This window comes from Solanum lycopersicum, chromosome 3 (assembly GCF_036512215.1).
Source record: "Solanum lycopersicum chromosome 3, SLM_r2.1".
Classification (NCBI taxonomy): Eukaryota; Viridiplantae; Streptophyta; class Magnoliopsida; order Solanales; family Solanaceae; genus Solanum; species Solanum lycopersicum.
In genome coordinates, this window is record NC_090802.1 from 7,949,391 (window position 1) to 7,966,798 (window position 17,408).

At 32.8% G+C, this 17,408-nt stretch overlaps 4 protein-coding genes across 4 annotated transcripts; all 4 read left to right on the top strand.

Moving 5' to 3' along the window:
* The first annotated feature begins 2,953 nt into the window (after positions 1-2,953).
* Positions 2,954-6,320, top strand: LOC138347809 (putative E3 ubiquitin-protein ligase SINA-like 6). Its single transcript, XM_069296295.1, has 2 exons — positions 2,954-3,449; positions 5,478-6,320. Exons 1-2 carry the CDS (start codon positions 2,976-2,978, stop codon positions 6,129-6,131), a joined length of 1,128 nt encoding a protein of 375 aa, XP_069152396.1. The 5' UTR covers positions 2,954-2,975; the 3' UTR covers positions 6,132-6,320.
* A 2,681-nt stretch (positions 6,321-9,001) lies between these two features.
* Positions 9,002-11,133, top strand: LOC138337110 (phenylalanine ammonia-lyase-like). Its single transcript, XM_069296296.1, has 2 exons — positions 9,002-9,543; positions 9,851-11,133. The coding sequence occupies exons 1-2, from the start codon at positions 9,131-9,133 to the stop codon at positions 10,521-10,523; spliced, it is 1,086 nt and encodes a 361-aa protein (XP_069152397.1). The 5' UTR covers positions 9,002-9,130; the 3' UTR covers positions 10,524-11,133.
* On the top strand, positions 10,566-10,874 carry LOC138347349 (phenylalanine ammonia-lyase-like). The gene has a single exon (XM_069295469.1). The coding sequence runs from the start codon at positions 10,566-10,568 to the stop codon at positions 10,872-10,874; it is 309 nt and encodes a 102-aa protein (XP_069151570.1).
* A 1,786-nt stretch (positions 11,134-12,919) lies between the features above and the next one.
* LOC138347350 (uncharacterized) lies at positions 12,920-15,560 on the top strand. Its single transcript, XM_069295471.1, has 4 exons — positions 12,920-13,334; positions 13,437-13,660; positions 13,760-14,631; positions 14,699-15,560. Exons 1-4 carry the CDS (start codon positions 12,920-12,922, stop codon positions 15,558-15,560), a joined length of 2,373 nt encoding a protein of 790 aa, XP_069151572.1.
* Positions 15,561-17,408: the final 1,848 nt, after the last annotated feature.

Consider the following 17,408-nt stretch of genomic DNA (forward strand, 5'->3'; position numbering starts at 1 on the left):
CTTTTCACAACACTGCACGATCCAGACTGTCGTGATTGGTACCCACACTGACTTTCCGGTGGGAGAACACTACTACAACCCAAACAAGCAACTAAACCAAAAAACTAAGGCATTTAAGTTTTGGATGCAAGTTAAATACTAAGGAAATGAATAGAGTTCCCATGAACTCTAACAAAAGTCTATCAACTAAAACAAATGCGGATGAATTAACCTACAACCTAAAAGTCAATGTACCAAAACATTTAAGTTCAACAACTCTAAACAAGAAGGGTCACAACCCCAATTGAACTAACTAGAAAGTCCAAGTCTGAAATGTGAACATAGACCCCAAGAGAATCTAGAGCAGCCCGGAAGATGCTAGCTCACCCTTGAATTCGAAGGTGACGATCACAGATCTTCTAAGCGAGAGCTGTCAACAAAAAAAGAGAAAGTGCAGAATCAGTACACAACAACCGTGTATTGGTAGGATCACACGGCTATCCCACTAAGTGCAACATAAAGAAGTTAATTACAACTATATAATTATGCAATATATCAAACATATATAATATTGAATATCACATTCTTCAACATTACACATTTTTCACAAGCTGTTGATCCTTTCATGGAAACCAAACCCAAACTGTTAGTGCACTGGAACGTGGTATTCGATCCCATAGTTATGCCAGAACGTGGCAATCCGATCCCATTTTTATGTTGGAACGTGACAACCGATCCCAGTTAGTTATGTCGAAATGTGGCAATCCGATCCATCAACACACCACAATCACATTCACAAGTATATTCTCAATAATTATGCAATCAAGAAATTATTCATGACATATAATTATTTATCTATCTCATTTACAACAAGTGTGAAATAAACAATGCAACATTCACATACATACATGCATCATTATGAAGAAATAACAAGAATACACTCTTAATCATAGAATCACAACCATCACCTACCCGAAACAAGCTTGAAACTATAAGAATCTTGATCCTTCCCTTTCCGGATTCGTTGCGCTTGTTCTTGGTCTACAAACAATCATTATAACATGGGAATCAACAAACAATCGCTAATTACTCGAAATTCTAACAATTCTATGAACCCTAGTTCATAACCCATGATTCTAAGTACCCAATTAGGGTTGTTTCAACCATAGAATCTATTTCAAAACCCTTCCCCATCAATACTTACCCATTCTATTACATTCTACGGATTGGAAAATGGATTCAAGAAGTGAAAAGTTTACCTTTAGCCTAAAATATGGTGAAAAACTATCAGAAGTCGTCTAGAGCTTGTTCCTTAGCTCTAAAAGTTGAAAAGTGCATAACAAGGTTGTTGAAGAGTTTATTAACGACCTTAAGTCGCGTTGAGCCCGCTACAGCGACCCTTATCCCACTGTAGCGGCTTTGCCAAAGTGGCATAAATCCCCCTAGGGCGGGTAACGCGAGGTAGTGAGCTATTTCAAAAATCCCAAGTTCGCCATATCACAACACACCTCCAAACCACGACACTCAGAAAATACCTTCCACACCAAGATCAATTCTGAGATTTCTACTCGCCCAAATTCAATTTCGTTAAGTCGTACGGATTCTTGAAGTGTATGGGTAACGGTCCTTTTCATAATTTGACTCTCAAAAATACTTTTTAAAAAATATTAGAAGTGCTTAAATAAATAAAACATTTTCTAGCTGCTTGGCCAAATAGGTCAAACACCCTGCAAGTTCAATGTACTAATGACATTAAAAAAACATAATTCAAGTTAAGTTAATCATTAATTAAATTCTTGATAAATTATAATTGGTAATCTAATTACTCATTTTCTTAATTCATGAAGAATAAAAATCTATCGATCCTTCTAAAATTTACCTAACACTTCAAAACTGCTTAAAAATTGTTTTCACTTGAAAACACTTAAAACAAGTCAATCCAAAAGACTCTTAATCAAACACCGTCCTAATGACAAACAAATATATTCACATAAAGTTAATCATTAAATAAAGTGCTTAGTAAACCATAATTGGTAATCTAATTACTCATTTTCTTAATTTATGAAGCAAAAGAATAATATGTAAACACACTTTAATTTACCTAAATACTTCAAAATTTCTCACAAATGTTTTAGTTAAAAGCATTTAAAACAAGTTAATTCAAACACACTCTTAATCAAACACCGTCCAAGTTTAATGTATTAACGTGACATAATCATTTAATAAATTTCTTAGTAAACCATAATTCGTCGTCCAATTACTCATTTTCATAATTCATGAAGCAAAACAATACTCTCTCCGTTAAAAAAAGAATGATCTCATTTTTTTTAGTCTATTTCAAAAAGAATGACCCCTTTTTAATTTTTGGAAAAACTTTAACTTTAACTTTCCACGTGACATATTTAAGACCACAAAATTAAAGAGCATTTTGGTTTATTCGTCATAAATTTAATTTAGAGCCACAAGATCAAAAAATTTTCTTTCTTTTCTTAAACTCTGTCCAAGTCAAACTAGACCATTCTTTTTTAAACGGAGAGAGTAATGTATAAACACTTTTAATTTACCTAAATACTTCAAAAGTGCTTACAAATTTTTTAGTTAAAAACACTTAAAACAAGTCAATTCATACACTCTTAATCAAAGACCGCCCAAGTTCAATGTACTAATGTGACATAAAAAATACATATTCAAATAAAGTTAATCATTAATTAAATTTCTTCGTAATCTAATTACTCATTTTCTTAACTAAAAAAAATAAAATCTATACAACTTATTTATAAATTAAATAAAACTATTACCTCATAGTCAAACACATTTTCAAGAAAACATTAAATTCAAATCTTAAGTATTTGACCACATTTGATTTTGTAACCAAATTTTGCAAAAAACATAAATATTTTCCCATAGGTAGTTTTAAAGAAATAGTATAAATATATGATAATAATAATAATATAATAAGATATTAAAATAATATTTACAAAAACCGAATTTTGACCATGATAAGAGTGAACCATTCATCTAGCAGCGAAGAAGAAGAAGAAATGGCGAGATTTTCAGTTGGAAGAGATGAACATGATAATGATGAAGGAGGACCCTGTAACTCCAGCACATCTGTATGCAAGAGACGGAGGACTACCGCCGGACCTTTCTCTCGCGGCGTCGTAATCCGTCAACAAGAAGAAGTAGAAGAAAGAGAAAGGGAAAGGGTTGTTCAGGAAAAAGTAGAGGAAGAGGCAGAGGAGGAGGATTGGGGATCGGAATCTGAGGGAAATTTCCGATCGAGCGGTGATCGGAGGGTGCCAGTTCGTGAATCCGAGGTTTTAAGAGAGAACAGGTCTATTTCTGGTGAGAGCATGTATCAGAATTTTGAGGATTCAATCATAAACAGGTCAATTTCTGTGACGTTATTGGATCCGGATGTGTTGGATTGCCCGATCTGCTTTGAACATCTCTGTGTTCCTGTCTTTCAGGTTTCTTCTTTTTACCCTTTTCATTGCTATTAGGAGTATAAGAATTTATCTGTGTTGGAATTAATTGTGTTTGGAGAATTCTTGATTTGCCTTTAGAGGTTTTTGTAAGACATGGTCTTGAATAGAAGGGAATTTGTATTGACATTTACAATCTGACCAATATTCTTTATTGCTCTTAGGGTGTAAAAGTTACAGTTTTTGTTAATCCAACAGTGGGGTTTGGGAGGATAGAGTTTACGCAGACTTTAGCCGTTCCTGGTGGAGGCGGTTTTAAAAAATAAAATATAGAAGTAGAGCAGACATGTCAGATAATAGAAATATGATTACTTAGCATTCAGTATTGCATTGGAAAAGCATAGGAAATGTGGATCTGTTAAAGAGTTTAGTTGGGAGAATTGCTGACACTGGAATGACTGTGCTTATCCCATCTCATGTGGTTCTAATTTTGAAGTTATAACATTTCATTCAAATTGGAGAATAACTGGCTAATATAGGTCTTTGTTTTACTGGTGAAGTCATAGTCTTGATGGCGTAATATTCAAGTTAGAGGAAGCACTGGGTTATGATGGAGAATAATAAGACACTTAAAGTGGGGAGATGGCTACGAGGTTCAATCAAGTTAATCTCAGTCTGACTAGAGATTACAAATGGGTGTCACTGTAAATGGGTTTCTTCTTTTCGCATTCCGATTTAATCTGGGCTTAAGTTACATTGTAATTAGGCTTTTTTCTTGCAAAATATCTGGTGAGATAGTTTCTTCCCTTAATGTTATTGTTGTGTTTCTAAAGATCGCTAATGCCCAAATTTCCCTGTTCCTTTGACAATAAGACTTTATCCCACTTCACAAGGTGGAATTAATGCTCTTCACGGTTTCCTTCCCATAGGAAGCCCTTCTCAGACCAACTAGTTTCTCTTTCACCTCATATGACACTGGGATGAGGGACGTAGGTAGGTACGCTGTCTAGTACACTATTGATGGGGTTATCCTTCCTCCCATAAATAGATATTGCATGTTCCAGTTTGCCAGCGTCTTCTCCACCTTTTCCATCACTACATTTCATATCTCATGTGCTTTGTATTTTGCATCCAAAGGGAGACCAAATTAAGTAGAGTGGAAAGAGCATGTTCCATACCCCAGAATTCTGTGCCAGGGTATTCAAAGTCGACTTCGTTGATATGGTAGATCTGGTTCTTCATCATGTTAATATGTAATCCAGAGACAGCTTCAAACAACTTCAAAGTTAGATTGAGATATAGCTTTAAGAGTCTCTGCCCACAAAAGATTAGGGTATCAGCAGTGATAGAAGTTATTAAATGTTTGTTGTTCCTTCTTGGAGATCTATCTGATAGAAGTTATTAACCGTATACTATTCCGTTTTTGGAGAACAATTGTGATAGAAGTTATTAACTGTATTTTATTTTTTGTTAGAGATCTATCGTGATAGAAGTTATTAACTGTATACTATTCATTTGTTGGAGATCTATCGTGATAGAAGTTATGTACCTAGCCTCTTTTTAGAGCTCTTGGTTTTAGCTCACAGTAACTTAAGATTTAATCTTGTTACTGCATTTAAAGACATACACAATTGAGGTTCAGATACTAAGTTCTACGTCCTTCTCCTTGTCAGGGTGGTTAATTTATGTCCTTTTTCATCTAAGAGTTGCAGAATAGCCACTTTGGTTTTACTCTAAGGCAGAATATAGCTATTGGTAATCAATTTGTTGTTATTGCAACAAAATATAACATTTTAATGCATGAGTGTGTTTTAAATGAAATTATTGAGTCTTTTGGACCAAGCAAGAAATTAAAGCCATGACTCTAGGTTTATGGCAAATGCTAATACAAAGAGCTAAATAGTGAATTTTAAGTACAATTTGTTTACGCTTTCCATGTATCACATTTTTATTCGAGAAACCTTGAAAATTTATAAGCATGCAGATTAGAGTAAGCTATCATCTGCAAACATTCTAACTGCTTGCAATGAATATATTTTCTGACATCCTTTTTTCTTTTGGTCAAAAATATAGTGTGGGAATGGGCACATAGCATGTGCCCCTTGCTGCATCAAGATTGCTAATAAGTGTCCATCATGCTGTTTGCCAATTGGATATAACCGTTGTCGAGCTATGGAGAATGTTCTAGAATCTCTGAAAGTGTCATGCGTGAACAATAGGTATGGTTGTAAGGAGATTCTGAATCTTAGTAAGAAAACTGACCATGAAAATGCATGCATCTATGTGCCTTGTTTTTGTCCTTCCCATGGCTGTGACTTTATAGGTACTTCAGCAAAGGTATATGCACATTTTAGCAAGAAACATGCTTCTTCCGCAGAGCACATTTCTTTCAATGCTGTCCATCCAATTTATATTGAAAAAGACCAAAGGTACATAATTCTTCAAATGAGAACAGAAGGTATACTTTTTATCGTCAACCATGCTAGTGACCGTGTTGGGAGTGCTATCAACATCATCTGTGTTGGACAAGCTAGGCAGAAGAGAAGGTTCTCATACAAGCTTGTAGTAACAGATGGGGAAAGTTCTTTTAAACTAGAATCCGTTGCAGAGAGTGTGCCAAACTGGTCAGAAGATAGTCCTATGAAGAAATTCCTTGTGGTCCCAAAAGATGTCGTTAATTCCAGTGCTCGACTGAAGTTGGATGTTCTCATAGAAGAGAAGGAATGAGTTTGCAATGGTTGCACATGTTGATGTAACATTGCCTTGATAACTTCTTTAGAGATTTCATGCCAATAGACAATAGTCATTGGATTGGTGCTTGCTTTATTTGGGGATATGAATGTTTGCTGTTGAATTTACTTTCTTCCTTATTTTAAAAGGATTTTTTATATATTATGTTTGATATTGGTGCTGCTATATTTGGGGATTTTGAATTTATGCTGTTGAAATTACTTTGTTCCTTATTTTAAAATGATTTTTCATATAATGTTTGATATTGTCATGCTAGGGTATACTAATTGCATATTTTGTCAAATTTCTAAAATTAGCTTATTTCGGAAGCGCATTCCGAACAAAATATTTTTTATTGGAATCAACTTGTGCTTTGAAATTTATTTTCCTCAACTGTGTTTTTCAAAAGCGTACTTTTGTGTAACAGAAGATATTTTTTTTTAGCTTCTGCTACTTCACAAAAATGCTTATTTTTTAATGATATCTGTCCTTGGGATGAATTTTTAATAGTAATGTTTTCCCACTTTTATTTGTACATGACTATGAGATATACTTTTTGTCAGAGTACCTCATCTTGAGTATAGTATTAATCTACTTTAATATGTTTATCCATTCATTAAAAAATAGTGTAATCGAGTAATATATAATATCATAATAATTACATATAAGATGATGTTTCACCTCCAAAAAGAAATACTCCAATAAGGAGATTTTATATATTCCACCATGTTTAGCATTATCAAAGACCAAAATATTAGCGGGTTAAATATACATTACAATGGCTTTCGTATGAACGTATTGAACATCTTTTCAGAGCATAATATTGTTTTGCAAAAAATAGTTTTGTAAAAAGCAGTTTGTGTTTGACTTTTAAATTTTAAAAATCCTTATGAGCAACAATTAGTGTTTGATCAAATTTTTAAAAGTGCTTTTTTAAGTATATTTCTTTTTTCTCGGGGATGCTTTCTCAAAAAAGTATATTTGAGCAAACGCTACTTTTTAGCTTTTGATAAATAACTTGTATTACTTAAAAAAAAAACTTATTTTCTCCCAAAAAGTTTATATAAACACCTCATTTAAAAAAAATAAAAATAAACATTTAATTTTTTTTAAACATTTCACCTCCAAAAAGATTGACCAAAATTAGAAGAGAAGGTTGTGGGGAAATACAATATTAATGTCCATGAGATGAATTTTTAATTACGATAGTTAACAGATCAAGCATGTTTGTCCTCAACTATTCAATTAGATATACGCTATCTCTCATCAACTCAACTATCATAGACATATTTGGAAAAATCGTCTAGAAAATCTATATTTATCATATTTACATTTATATATGTCCCAAGTTGATGCATATCATTCACTTTATGATGTTTTCTTGTGCAAATTGCCCTTACTACTTTATATCTAGTTACTTCTTAATCCTCATTTAAGAAGATGAGGGTAATTTAATTAAATTCCTTTTATTGCTTAATGCTTTTGAAATCCTCATGAATGTGTCAAAACGCTTAAACATGACATAAAATTGTGAGACATTTGCTTTTTGCAACCAATGATATTGCTTTTAGTTGTAATCTAGTAATCTGGTTCTACATTCATATTCTTCGGGTGATGGATTAGTGATCTGCTTATATATGGTATCATTAAAGTTTTTTGTTCAGAAATTACTTATTAATTAAATATATTACAAAAGTTATTAACAAATAACAACTAATGATCATATTCTACACATATATAATGCACTCCAATTGACATAATACATAACGTGACATATGATACATTTATTAATATTAATTGTCACATTTACACTTCACATATTAAAATACTCTTGTATGGATGCAATTTGAAACATATTTTAAATTAATTGATTGATATATATTGAAAAAAACCTAACAAAAATGCACCCACTTGGTTCACAAAGAAACTTTCTTCTATTTTCTCAATTTATTTTCTGCTAGTGTCTTTCCTATTCAAAGCCGTCATTTCCATCAACCTTCACAATACCATGTTTAAAAAGTCATTAAAAATCAATTTTTTAAATAGAAAAAAAAAGGAAGATGGAAATCACTTGGTTGGTACTATATATTTAGTTGTTAAGTTTGACTCATACCGTGTATTGACCAATATAAATAAAATCTTATTTCAAATAAATTCAAAAGTTCAATAAATATATATTCGTTCATAACTTATAATAAAATTGATTATACATAGTCCTCCCCCATTCACTTTTACTGATCAATTATTTCTAAAATATATTATTACTTTTACTTGTTATTTTTAATAAATTAAGAAAATATAATACTCCCTTCGTTTAAAAAAAAATACCTAGTTTGACTTGAAACGGAGTTTAATAAAAGAAAGAAGACTTGTTAATCTTGTGATTCTAAATTAAAGTTATGTCAAATGTACCAAAATGTCCTTTAATCTTGTGGTCTTAAACATGTCACATGAAAAATTAAAGTGTTTCCAAAAAAAGAAAGGGGTCAATGTCATTCTTTTTTAAACAGACTAAAAAGAAATAAACTCATTCTTTTTGAAACGGAGAGAGTAATTTTTTCCACGTTTTACCCATTAATATTAAATATTATTCTCTAGATCATCCTATAAGATCTAATAGTGGACATCAATCAATACCTATGTCACTTATTATTATTTTAATAATTGTATCAAGTCAAATAATAACAAGTAAAAATGGAGTACCTACTATTAATCTTCAACAACCACAATTTACTAGTTTTTTCCTAGCAACCCCCTCTCACATATTTCACCATTTACTGGTTTTTTCCTAGCAACCCCCTCTCACATATTTTGTTTACCAACCATCATTTGTTCCTCTATATATACTCACCACATGATAGATACATATATATACCACAACCAAAATAAAAGGTTTTATAAGTTCACAACATTTTTTATATACATACAAATAAACTCTAACCATTTTCTCTTCACTAAAATTTCTTCATTACAAATCTAACAATTTACTTGATCCAATGGCACCATCAATTGCACAAAATGGACATATTAATGGAGAAGTAGCTATGGATTTGTGCAAGAAATCAATCAATGATCCATTGAATTGGGAAATGGCTGCTGATTCTTTAAGAGGCAGCCATTTGGATGAAGTGAAAAAGATGGTGGATGAATTTAGAAAGCCAATTGTGAAACTTGGGGGTGAAACTTTGTCAGTTGCACAAGTTGCATCCATTGCAAATGTTGATGACAAAAGTAATGGGGTTAAAGTGGAACTTTCTGAAAGTGCAAGGGCTGGTGTGAAAGCTAGTAGTGATTGGGTTATGGATAGTATGAGTAAAGGTACAGATAGTTATGGTGTTACTACTGGATTTGGAGCAACATCTCATAGAAGAACAAAAAATGGTGGTGCTCTTAAAAAAGAACTTATTAGGTAAACAAACTATTTTTTTTTTGTTATATATACTAACAATGTAAAGAATTTAATATTTTTTGTTATATATACTAACAATGTAAAGAATTTAATATTTTTTTGTTATATATACTAACAATGTAAATAATTTAATATTTTTTTGTTATATATACTAACAATGTAAAGAATTTAATATTTTTTGTTATACATAGCTTATCGACTACTTAACTGCTCCATTGATAAAGTTTTTTTTTTGTTTTTACGCGAAGGGGATTCGGATGAATTCAGTTAAAATGTGATCTTAATGAATTATGATATTTTTTTGTAGGTTCTTGAATGCTGGAGTTTTTGGTAATGGAATAGAATCATCTCACACATTGCCACATTCAGCAACAAGGGCAGCTATGCTTGTTAGGATCAACACTCTGCTTCAAGGCTACTCTGGCATTAGATTTGAGATCTTGGAAGCAATCACTAAGTTGATCAATAGCAACATCACCCCGTGTTTGCCTCTCCGTGGCACGATCACTGCCTCGGGTGATCTCGTCCCTTTGTCCTATATTGCTGGTTTGCTCACTGGCAGACCTAATTCCAAGGCTGTTGGACCCAATGGTGAGAAACTTAATGCTGAGGAAGCTTTCTGCGTGGCTGGTATTAGTGGTGGATTTTTCGAGTTGCAGCCTAAGGAAGGACTTGCACTTGTGAATGGCACAGCAGTTGGTTCTGCTATGGCATCAATAGTCCTGTTTGAGTCCAATATCCTTGCTCTTATGTCTGAAGTTTTATCAGCGATATTTGCTGAAGTGATGAACGGAAAGCCCGAATTCACTGACTATTTGACACACAAGTTGAAGCATCACCCTGGTCAGATTGAGGCTGCTGCTATTATGGAACACATTTTGGATGGAAGCTCTTATGTGAAGGTAGCTCAGAAGCTCCATGAAATGGATCCTCTTCAAAAACGAAAGCAAGATCGTTATGCTCTCCGAACATCTCCATAATGGCTTGGACCTCAGATTGAAGTCATTCGTGCTGCAACTAAGATGATCGAGAGGGAGATTAACTCAGTGAACGACAATCCATTGATCGATGTTTCAAGAAATAAGGCCTTACATGGTGGCAACTTCCAAGGAACCCCTATTGGTGTCTCCATGGATAATACAAGATTGGCCCTTGCATCAATTAGTAAGTTGATGTTTGCCCAATTCTCAGAGCTTGTCAACGACTATTACAACAACGGGTTGCCATCTAATCTGACAGCAGGAAGGAATCCAAGCTTGGACTATGGTTTCAAGGGCGCTGAAATCGCAATGGTTCCGTACACAAATATTGCTTCAATTCAGTGGTTTTAGAATTGTTGACATTATTAGAAGTGAATCCTTGACGAATCTTGTCGAATCCCTATTTGGTTGAGTTGTTTGAATGTCCATTGATGTTGATTCGTAGTTTCTAATGTTGGTCTCGAGTTAGATCTGTTGGTATTTAAGGTATTAATCACTTTTGTAAAGAAAGGAAAAATTAGGAAAATTCTTCTAAGTTTAAGAAGTGAGTTTTGATCATTTTTAAACAGCTATAATATCTAGCTCAGAATGGATTAGAGGTGATTCTTGATATGGTTGGAAAGCCCTTGAAAAGATCTTTTCAACGACGCCAAGTTTGCACGATTTTGATTTCATACACTACAAGAAATTGCACGATTACATTGTTTTATATATATATATATATATAATGTTTTATATTAACTTCAATATTTCATGAGTTGAGAAAAGTCAAGATTAGTGTTTCTTCTTATCCTTTTTCGAGCTTAAGTTGTTGTTTAGAATTCCAACTCGTATGCTCGTACATTTTATGTATTGATGCAGTTGGTCTGCATCGTCTTATGATGTAGATGCAGGGTAACCAGGATCAACATCCAGCGCCTTATTGATCCAGTTTGAGCACTCAGAGTCATTGATGAGCCTCTTTGCATTCCAGAGGACTTTTTATTATTGTTTTTCAGTCTTTTCATTTACAAAATGTTGTGGGATTTGTCCCAACATTCATTTGGTATTATAGAGGCTTCATAGATAGATAGTCATTCAGATAGTCAGATTTGAGTCTCTCTTTATTTTTCATTACAAATATTCTATTTTTGAGACTTAAGTGTCATTTTGGCCAAGACATTTTATTTTAAGTTATTCTTGCAAGAATGATTCTTTCTTATTATTGAGTTAAGTCTTTCGCTGAGTTAAGTAAGTCAGGTCAAAGATTTGCTCAAGGCACATCTAGGGTGTGTAGGCTCGGGGTGTGAAGGTTAATTATGATTCCATTGATGAAATTCATTTCTTTGTCATTAATTCTTATCATGTCTGTGATATTCTTAGGTAATTTTAGAGTTGCTTTGTGTGACTCTAATATGATGCTAAAATCTCTTAAAACACGTTATTGATCAATCTATTTATACATTACACCAAAAAAAAGAAAGTCATAATAAAATCCTACTTCATCAAATTATAAATTTACTTAACATAAAATAAAAGTATTTGTTTCTCATGTTTGTGATTTTGAGTTGAGATAATTAAATTATTGTGTGCCTGTGATTTAGGAGAAGAGGTGTACTACAATCATTAGTGTTTATGTCTTAGATAGTTATTAATCAGTTATCCCAATTCTCTAAATTCACCATAAAAGAGACGTGCATACATATTTAAATTGACCTTTATAATTTTTAAAATTAATTGCGGTAACAAATGAACATAAATTATTATTTTTTATTTTACTTTCGTAAGAGATAAAGATAGAAAATCCATACAATTTTCATCCATTAAAATAAAATTGTATTTGTTGCAATAAAATGTGCTATATATAAATATATATTTCTATGATGTAGACTTTTCAGATTCTTCTTTTTGTCCTCACAATCTAAGCTTTCTGGCAAATTTCATTATTAAAGCGGGAAGAAGAGAGTTTTGAAATAGTGAAATACATATGAAGTTGCCACACATGGACACACGTCATTCAACTCAATTAAATAGTGGAATGGTAAAATTACTCTTGGATGAAACAGACATGTCGACGAAGAGCTGTAAGTATTGAAGAAGGTGTCACTTGAACAATGTGGCATATATATAATTAGTATAACTAGTTTGTTAAGAGTTAGTTATAGTGGTTATAAGTATTAGTTATTGTATATATACATTGATGTAAATAGGCATGTAACACACATTTCATATAATATACAACTCTGATTTTCTCTGTTCTAGATCCTTCTTCTTCTTCTGCATCTTCATCTCTTCTTCTTCCTCTCTTCTTCTTCTTCATGCTGCTTCTATTCTTATTTACTGCACATGGTATCAGAGCAATCGCAGTAGTTAGGATCAAAAGTTGTTTAAACACAGTCTGAAAAGTAGAAGCAACAATGGCAGCTGTTGATAATGAATTACCAGAAAAACTAAGTCATAATCACCCATTGTTCTTGAATAACATCGATAATTCAGGTGTTATGTTAGTCTCGATTCAGCTATCTGGATCTGAGAACTTTTCGGTGTGGAGCAGAGCTATGAGAATAGCCATTTTGGGAAGAAATAAGCTAGGATTCATTGATGGATCTTGCAAGAAGGAAGCATATGGAGAAAACATGAAGAATTTGTGGGAACGATGTAATGCCATTGTTCTGTCGTGGATAATGAACTGTGTGTCAAAAGAATTACTTAGTGGGATTGTTTACTCAACAAATGTAGCAGAAGTGTGGAAGGAATTGAGTGAAAGGTATGATAAAGTAGATGGAAGTCGAATTTATCAATTACACAAAGAAATTGCAACTATCAGTCAAGGTATGAGTACAATTTCAGTGTATTTTTCTAGATTGAGAGAACTGTGGGTGGAGTATGATACTTTGGTTCCTATATCTAGTTGTGGTTGTCCTGGTTGAAGAGGTCTCAATGTGTTTATGCATAATCAAAAATTGCAGCAGTTTCTCATGGGTCTTAATGAGTCATATGATCAAGCAAGAGGCCAGATTCTTATGATGATGCCTCTTCCTTCTCTTAACAAGGAATATTCCATGTTGATTGAGATAGAGAGTCAGCGTAAGATTACACAATCTGTTAGTAGTGAACAAGTAGAATCGCATGCAATGTTTACTGCTCGAAATCAATCTGTACCTAAACATAAAACTCCTAATGTTCCTAGTTATTATTCAAGTGTGTATTGTGACTATTGTAATAGAACATGACATACTCGAGCTGTATGTTTTTAGCTTCATGGATATCCTCCTGGTCTTGAAAGAAGGAAGAAAGGACCATCATATGGGAGAGGGAGAAATCATAATGATAAAAGACAACTTCATACAGCTCATAATACTATTAGTAATGATCAAGAAGAGTTTAACTCTAATAGAGAAGAAAGTTTAAGCAACAATTCTTATAGTCAAAACTACAATGGAAGAGTAAATCATAATAACTATAATAGAGGATTGAGTGTCATTCAGGATCAATACAGTCAGATTCTACAAATGCTTGGGCATACAAATGCTAAGGGAGGAACAGAAGGGTCAGGCTCACAGTCTAAAAGTGCTGCAAATGCAAATATAGTCCAAGATTATGCATCTTCAATAGGTAATGATATTGCACTTATAGTTGGGGATAAACAACAGGGGTGGATCATAGATTCAGGTGCTACTAATCATATAACATCTTTGCCTACTGTACTTGAATACCCACAACAAGTTTTATCAGATAAGCCTAGAAGAGTGTATTTGCCAAATGGAGATAATGTCAAGGTTACTCATACAGGATCTTGTCATCTGACTTCACAAGACAAAATAGAGAATGTTCTGTTAATTCCTGATTTCAAGTTTAATCTGTTGTCAATCTCAAAGCTTACAAGAGATCTAAACTGTGTTGTCTCCTTCTTTCCTGACTTTGTTATATTTCAGGGCCTCTACAATGGGCAGGTTAGGGGGATTGGTGGAGAAAGTGAAGGTCTCTATCATTTACCTATTCAAAAGGTCAGTAGAGACAAACAGGAGCAGTGCTTCACAGCAGAAGAGAATAAAGAAACACAAACTCAAAGTCTTCCATCCATACCTCCATCTATATCTGATTCAAGAGTTCTACTATGGCATCAAAGGCTAGGCCACACCTCACCTAGTGTCTTAACACAAGTTTTTCACTTTCCTGTCACCCAATGTTCCAAGGAAGTACACACTTGTAGAAATAATTTCTGAAGTAGGACTTGGTGCTGCCAAACCAGTTTCTACACCACTGGATCCATATGTTAGATTAACAACTAAGGAATATGATGATATGAATGGAAAAGGAGAAGAAGACAAGCTATTGGAAGATGCAATTATATACAGAAGACTAGTAGGCAAGTTATTGTATCTTAATGTTACAAGACCAGATATTGCATTTGCTACTCAAACACTGAGTCAATTTCTTCATCAACCAAAGCAATCTCATTTTAATGCTGCACTCAGAATTGTGAGATACGTAAAGAGTCAAGCAGGACAAGGAGTATTGTTATCTAGCAAAAGCTCCAAACAGTTAAAGGTTTATTGTGATGAAGATTGGGGAGCTTGTTTACACACAAGAAGGTCAGTTTCAAGTTTTATGGTGAAGATGGGAGAATCAGTGATCTCTTGGAAATCAAAGAAACAGGCCACAGTATCTAGAAGCTCAGCTGAAGCTGAGTATCGAAGTATGGCCAGTTCAATAGCTGAGATTACATGGATAGTTAAGCTGTTGAAAGAGCTTGGAGCTAAGATTCAAACTCCAGTCAGTTTTTACAGTGACAGTAAGTCAGCAATACAAATTGCTGCCAATCCAGTATTACATGAAAGAACAAAACATATTGAGTTGGATTGTCATTTCATACGTGAGAAAATTCAACAAGGATTAGTTGAAACAAAGTATCTACATACAAAGGAACATGAAGCTGATATGTTAACTAAAGGTTTAGGAAAATCTCAACATGAATATTTGTTATCCAAGTTTGGTGTAATGAACTTGTTCATACATCCAAACTTGAGGGGGAGTATTGAAGAAGGTGTCACTTGAACAATGTGGCATATATGTAATTAGTATAACTAGTTTGTTAAGAGTTAGTTATAGTGGTTATAAGTATTAGTTATTGTATATATACATTGATGTAAATAGGCATGTAACACACATTTCATATAATATACAACTCTGATTTTCTCTGTTCTAGATCCTTCTTCTTCTTCTTCTGCATCTTCATCTCTTCTTCTTCCTCTCTTCTTCTTCTTCTTCTTCATGCTGCTTCTATTCTGATTTACTGCATAGTACGTAGGACTGTGTATCGGTCGGTTCGGTACTGTTTTGAAGTTTATCGGGTTGGCTTATTGGTTATCGGTTTGTAGTGATGCTAATCGTTATAGAATCATTAAGATATTGACTTATCAGTTATTGGTTTATCGGTTTTTGATCGTTATCGGTTTAACCGTTAAGATTTGACCCAAAAGAAAAAATATTGAAAATCAATTAGAAACAAGGTGACAAACCAAAATAAACCATGCACTTGAGTTCATAAGTTACATCTTTCTCAAAAGCAAACACTTTTACATCGTAGAATAATCAAGTGTTTGAGACAACCAAAAATAAAAGTAGGAAATTAAACTCTAAGTCGAGGAGTTTATACACAAAATGGTATAAATTTAAATATTTAATTTACTATCGGGTTATCGGTTAATCTGTTAAGAAAAAACTTTAAACCGTTAAGAACCAATAACCCGATGACAAAAAAAATAAAATCAAAACCGTTATCAAAATCACTAAGCCAATAACCCAATACTATAAACCTATAACTTTTTTGTCGGTTCGACTTTATCGATTTCAATTCGATTTTGAACGGCCTTAGCTGTATGCTTCAACACAATTATATAATAATAATAAGAGAATATTATAAATTGAGATATAAACGAAGATAAGAAAATTAATTAGATATTCAAACACTTTTAACTTTTGAGACGAAAATAGATAATAAGATGTAACAAATAAACAATGCATTTCAAAGTACAAATTGAATTATATTTGAAAGACAAAGTAAGTAGTTATTCCTCATAATCATAATCGTTACTTTATTCTCTTTTTCAAATAATTTATTCTTAATTCGAAATGTCTACTGTGTCATGTAAAAATTATTTGTAAATGTTTAACCTTGAAGAACACAATTTATTATATTTTGAAAGTGAATCTGTCATCATGATCATAATAAAAATGATAAACTTTAACATTGAAAAATATAGTTATAAATAAGTAAACTCAAAGTTTTGTGTTTTATCATTATTGGTAAATCTTTCTAAAATATAATCCATTGAGATTCAAGCAAGTCTTTATTCTTAATATATCTTCAATATATGTTGTACACAGACTAACCTCAAATACTCATGCAATGTATCCATAATCTAACAAAAATTTGACAAAATTTATGATGGTAACTGAATCATTCATAGTTAAGAATGTAACTAAGTCACACTTATAAAAAACGATCTCTTCACATATATGCATACACAGAACACTGTTTACTCTATGCAAGAATGTTGATGACTTCTTTGTGCTGCCTTACCATTGCAATTTTGCAATATAATTTATGAAGAATGTAGATGCCTATTTTTGAAAAAGAAAAAAATAATCTTTTTACATGGATTTTTTTATTTATGAATATATAAAGATAAAGGATATAGGACTGGTTGAGTAATTTTAGGTAACCATTTTTAAATTCAAATAAAAAGTAACTAATTTACAATCTTAAACTTTTTATATTGTACGTGGATTAATTTAAAATATTTTTCTAGAGCCCTCAATATGGGCTAGGTCCGTTGGGCCGGTCTGGCCTAACCCCGGATTTAATAAGATTGGACTAAGATTTTTGGAGCCAATTTAAGA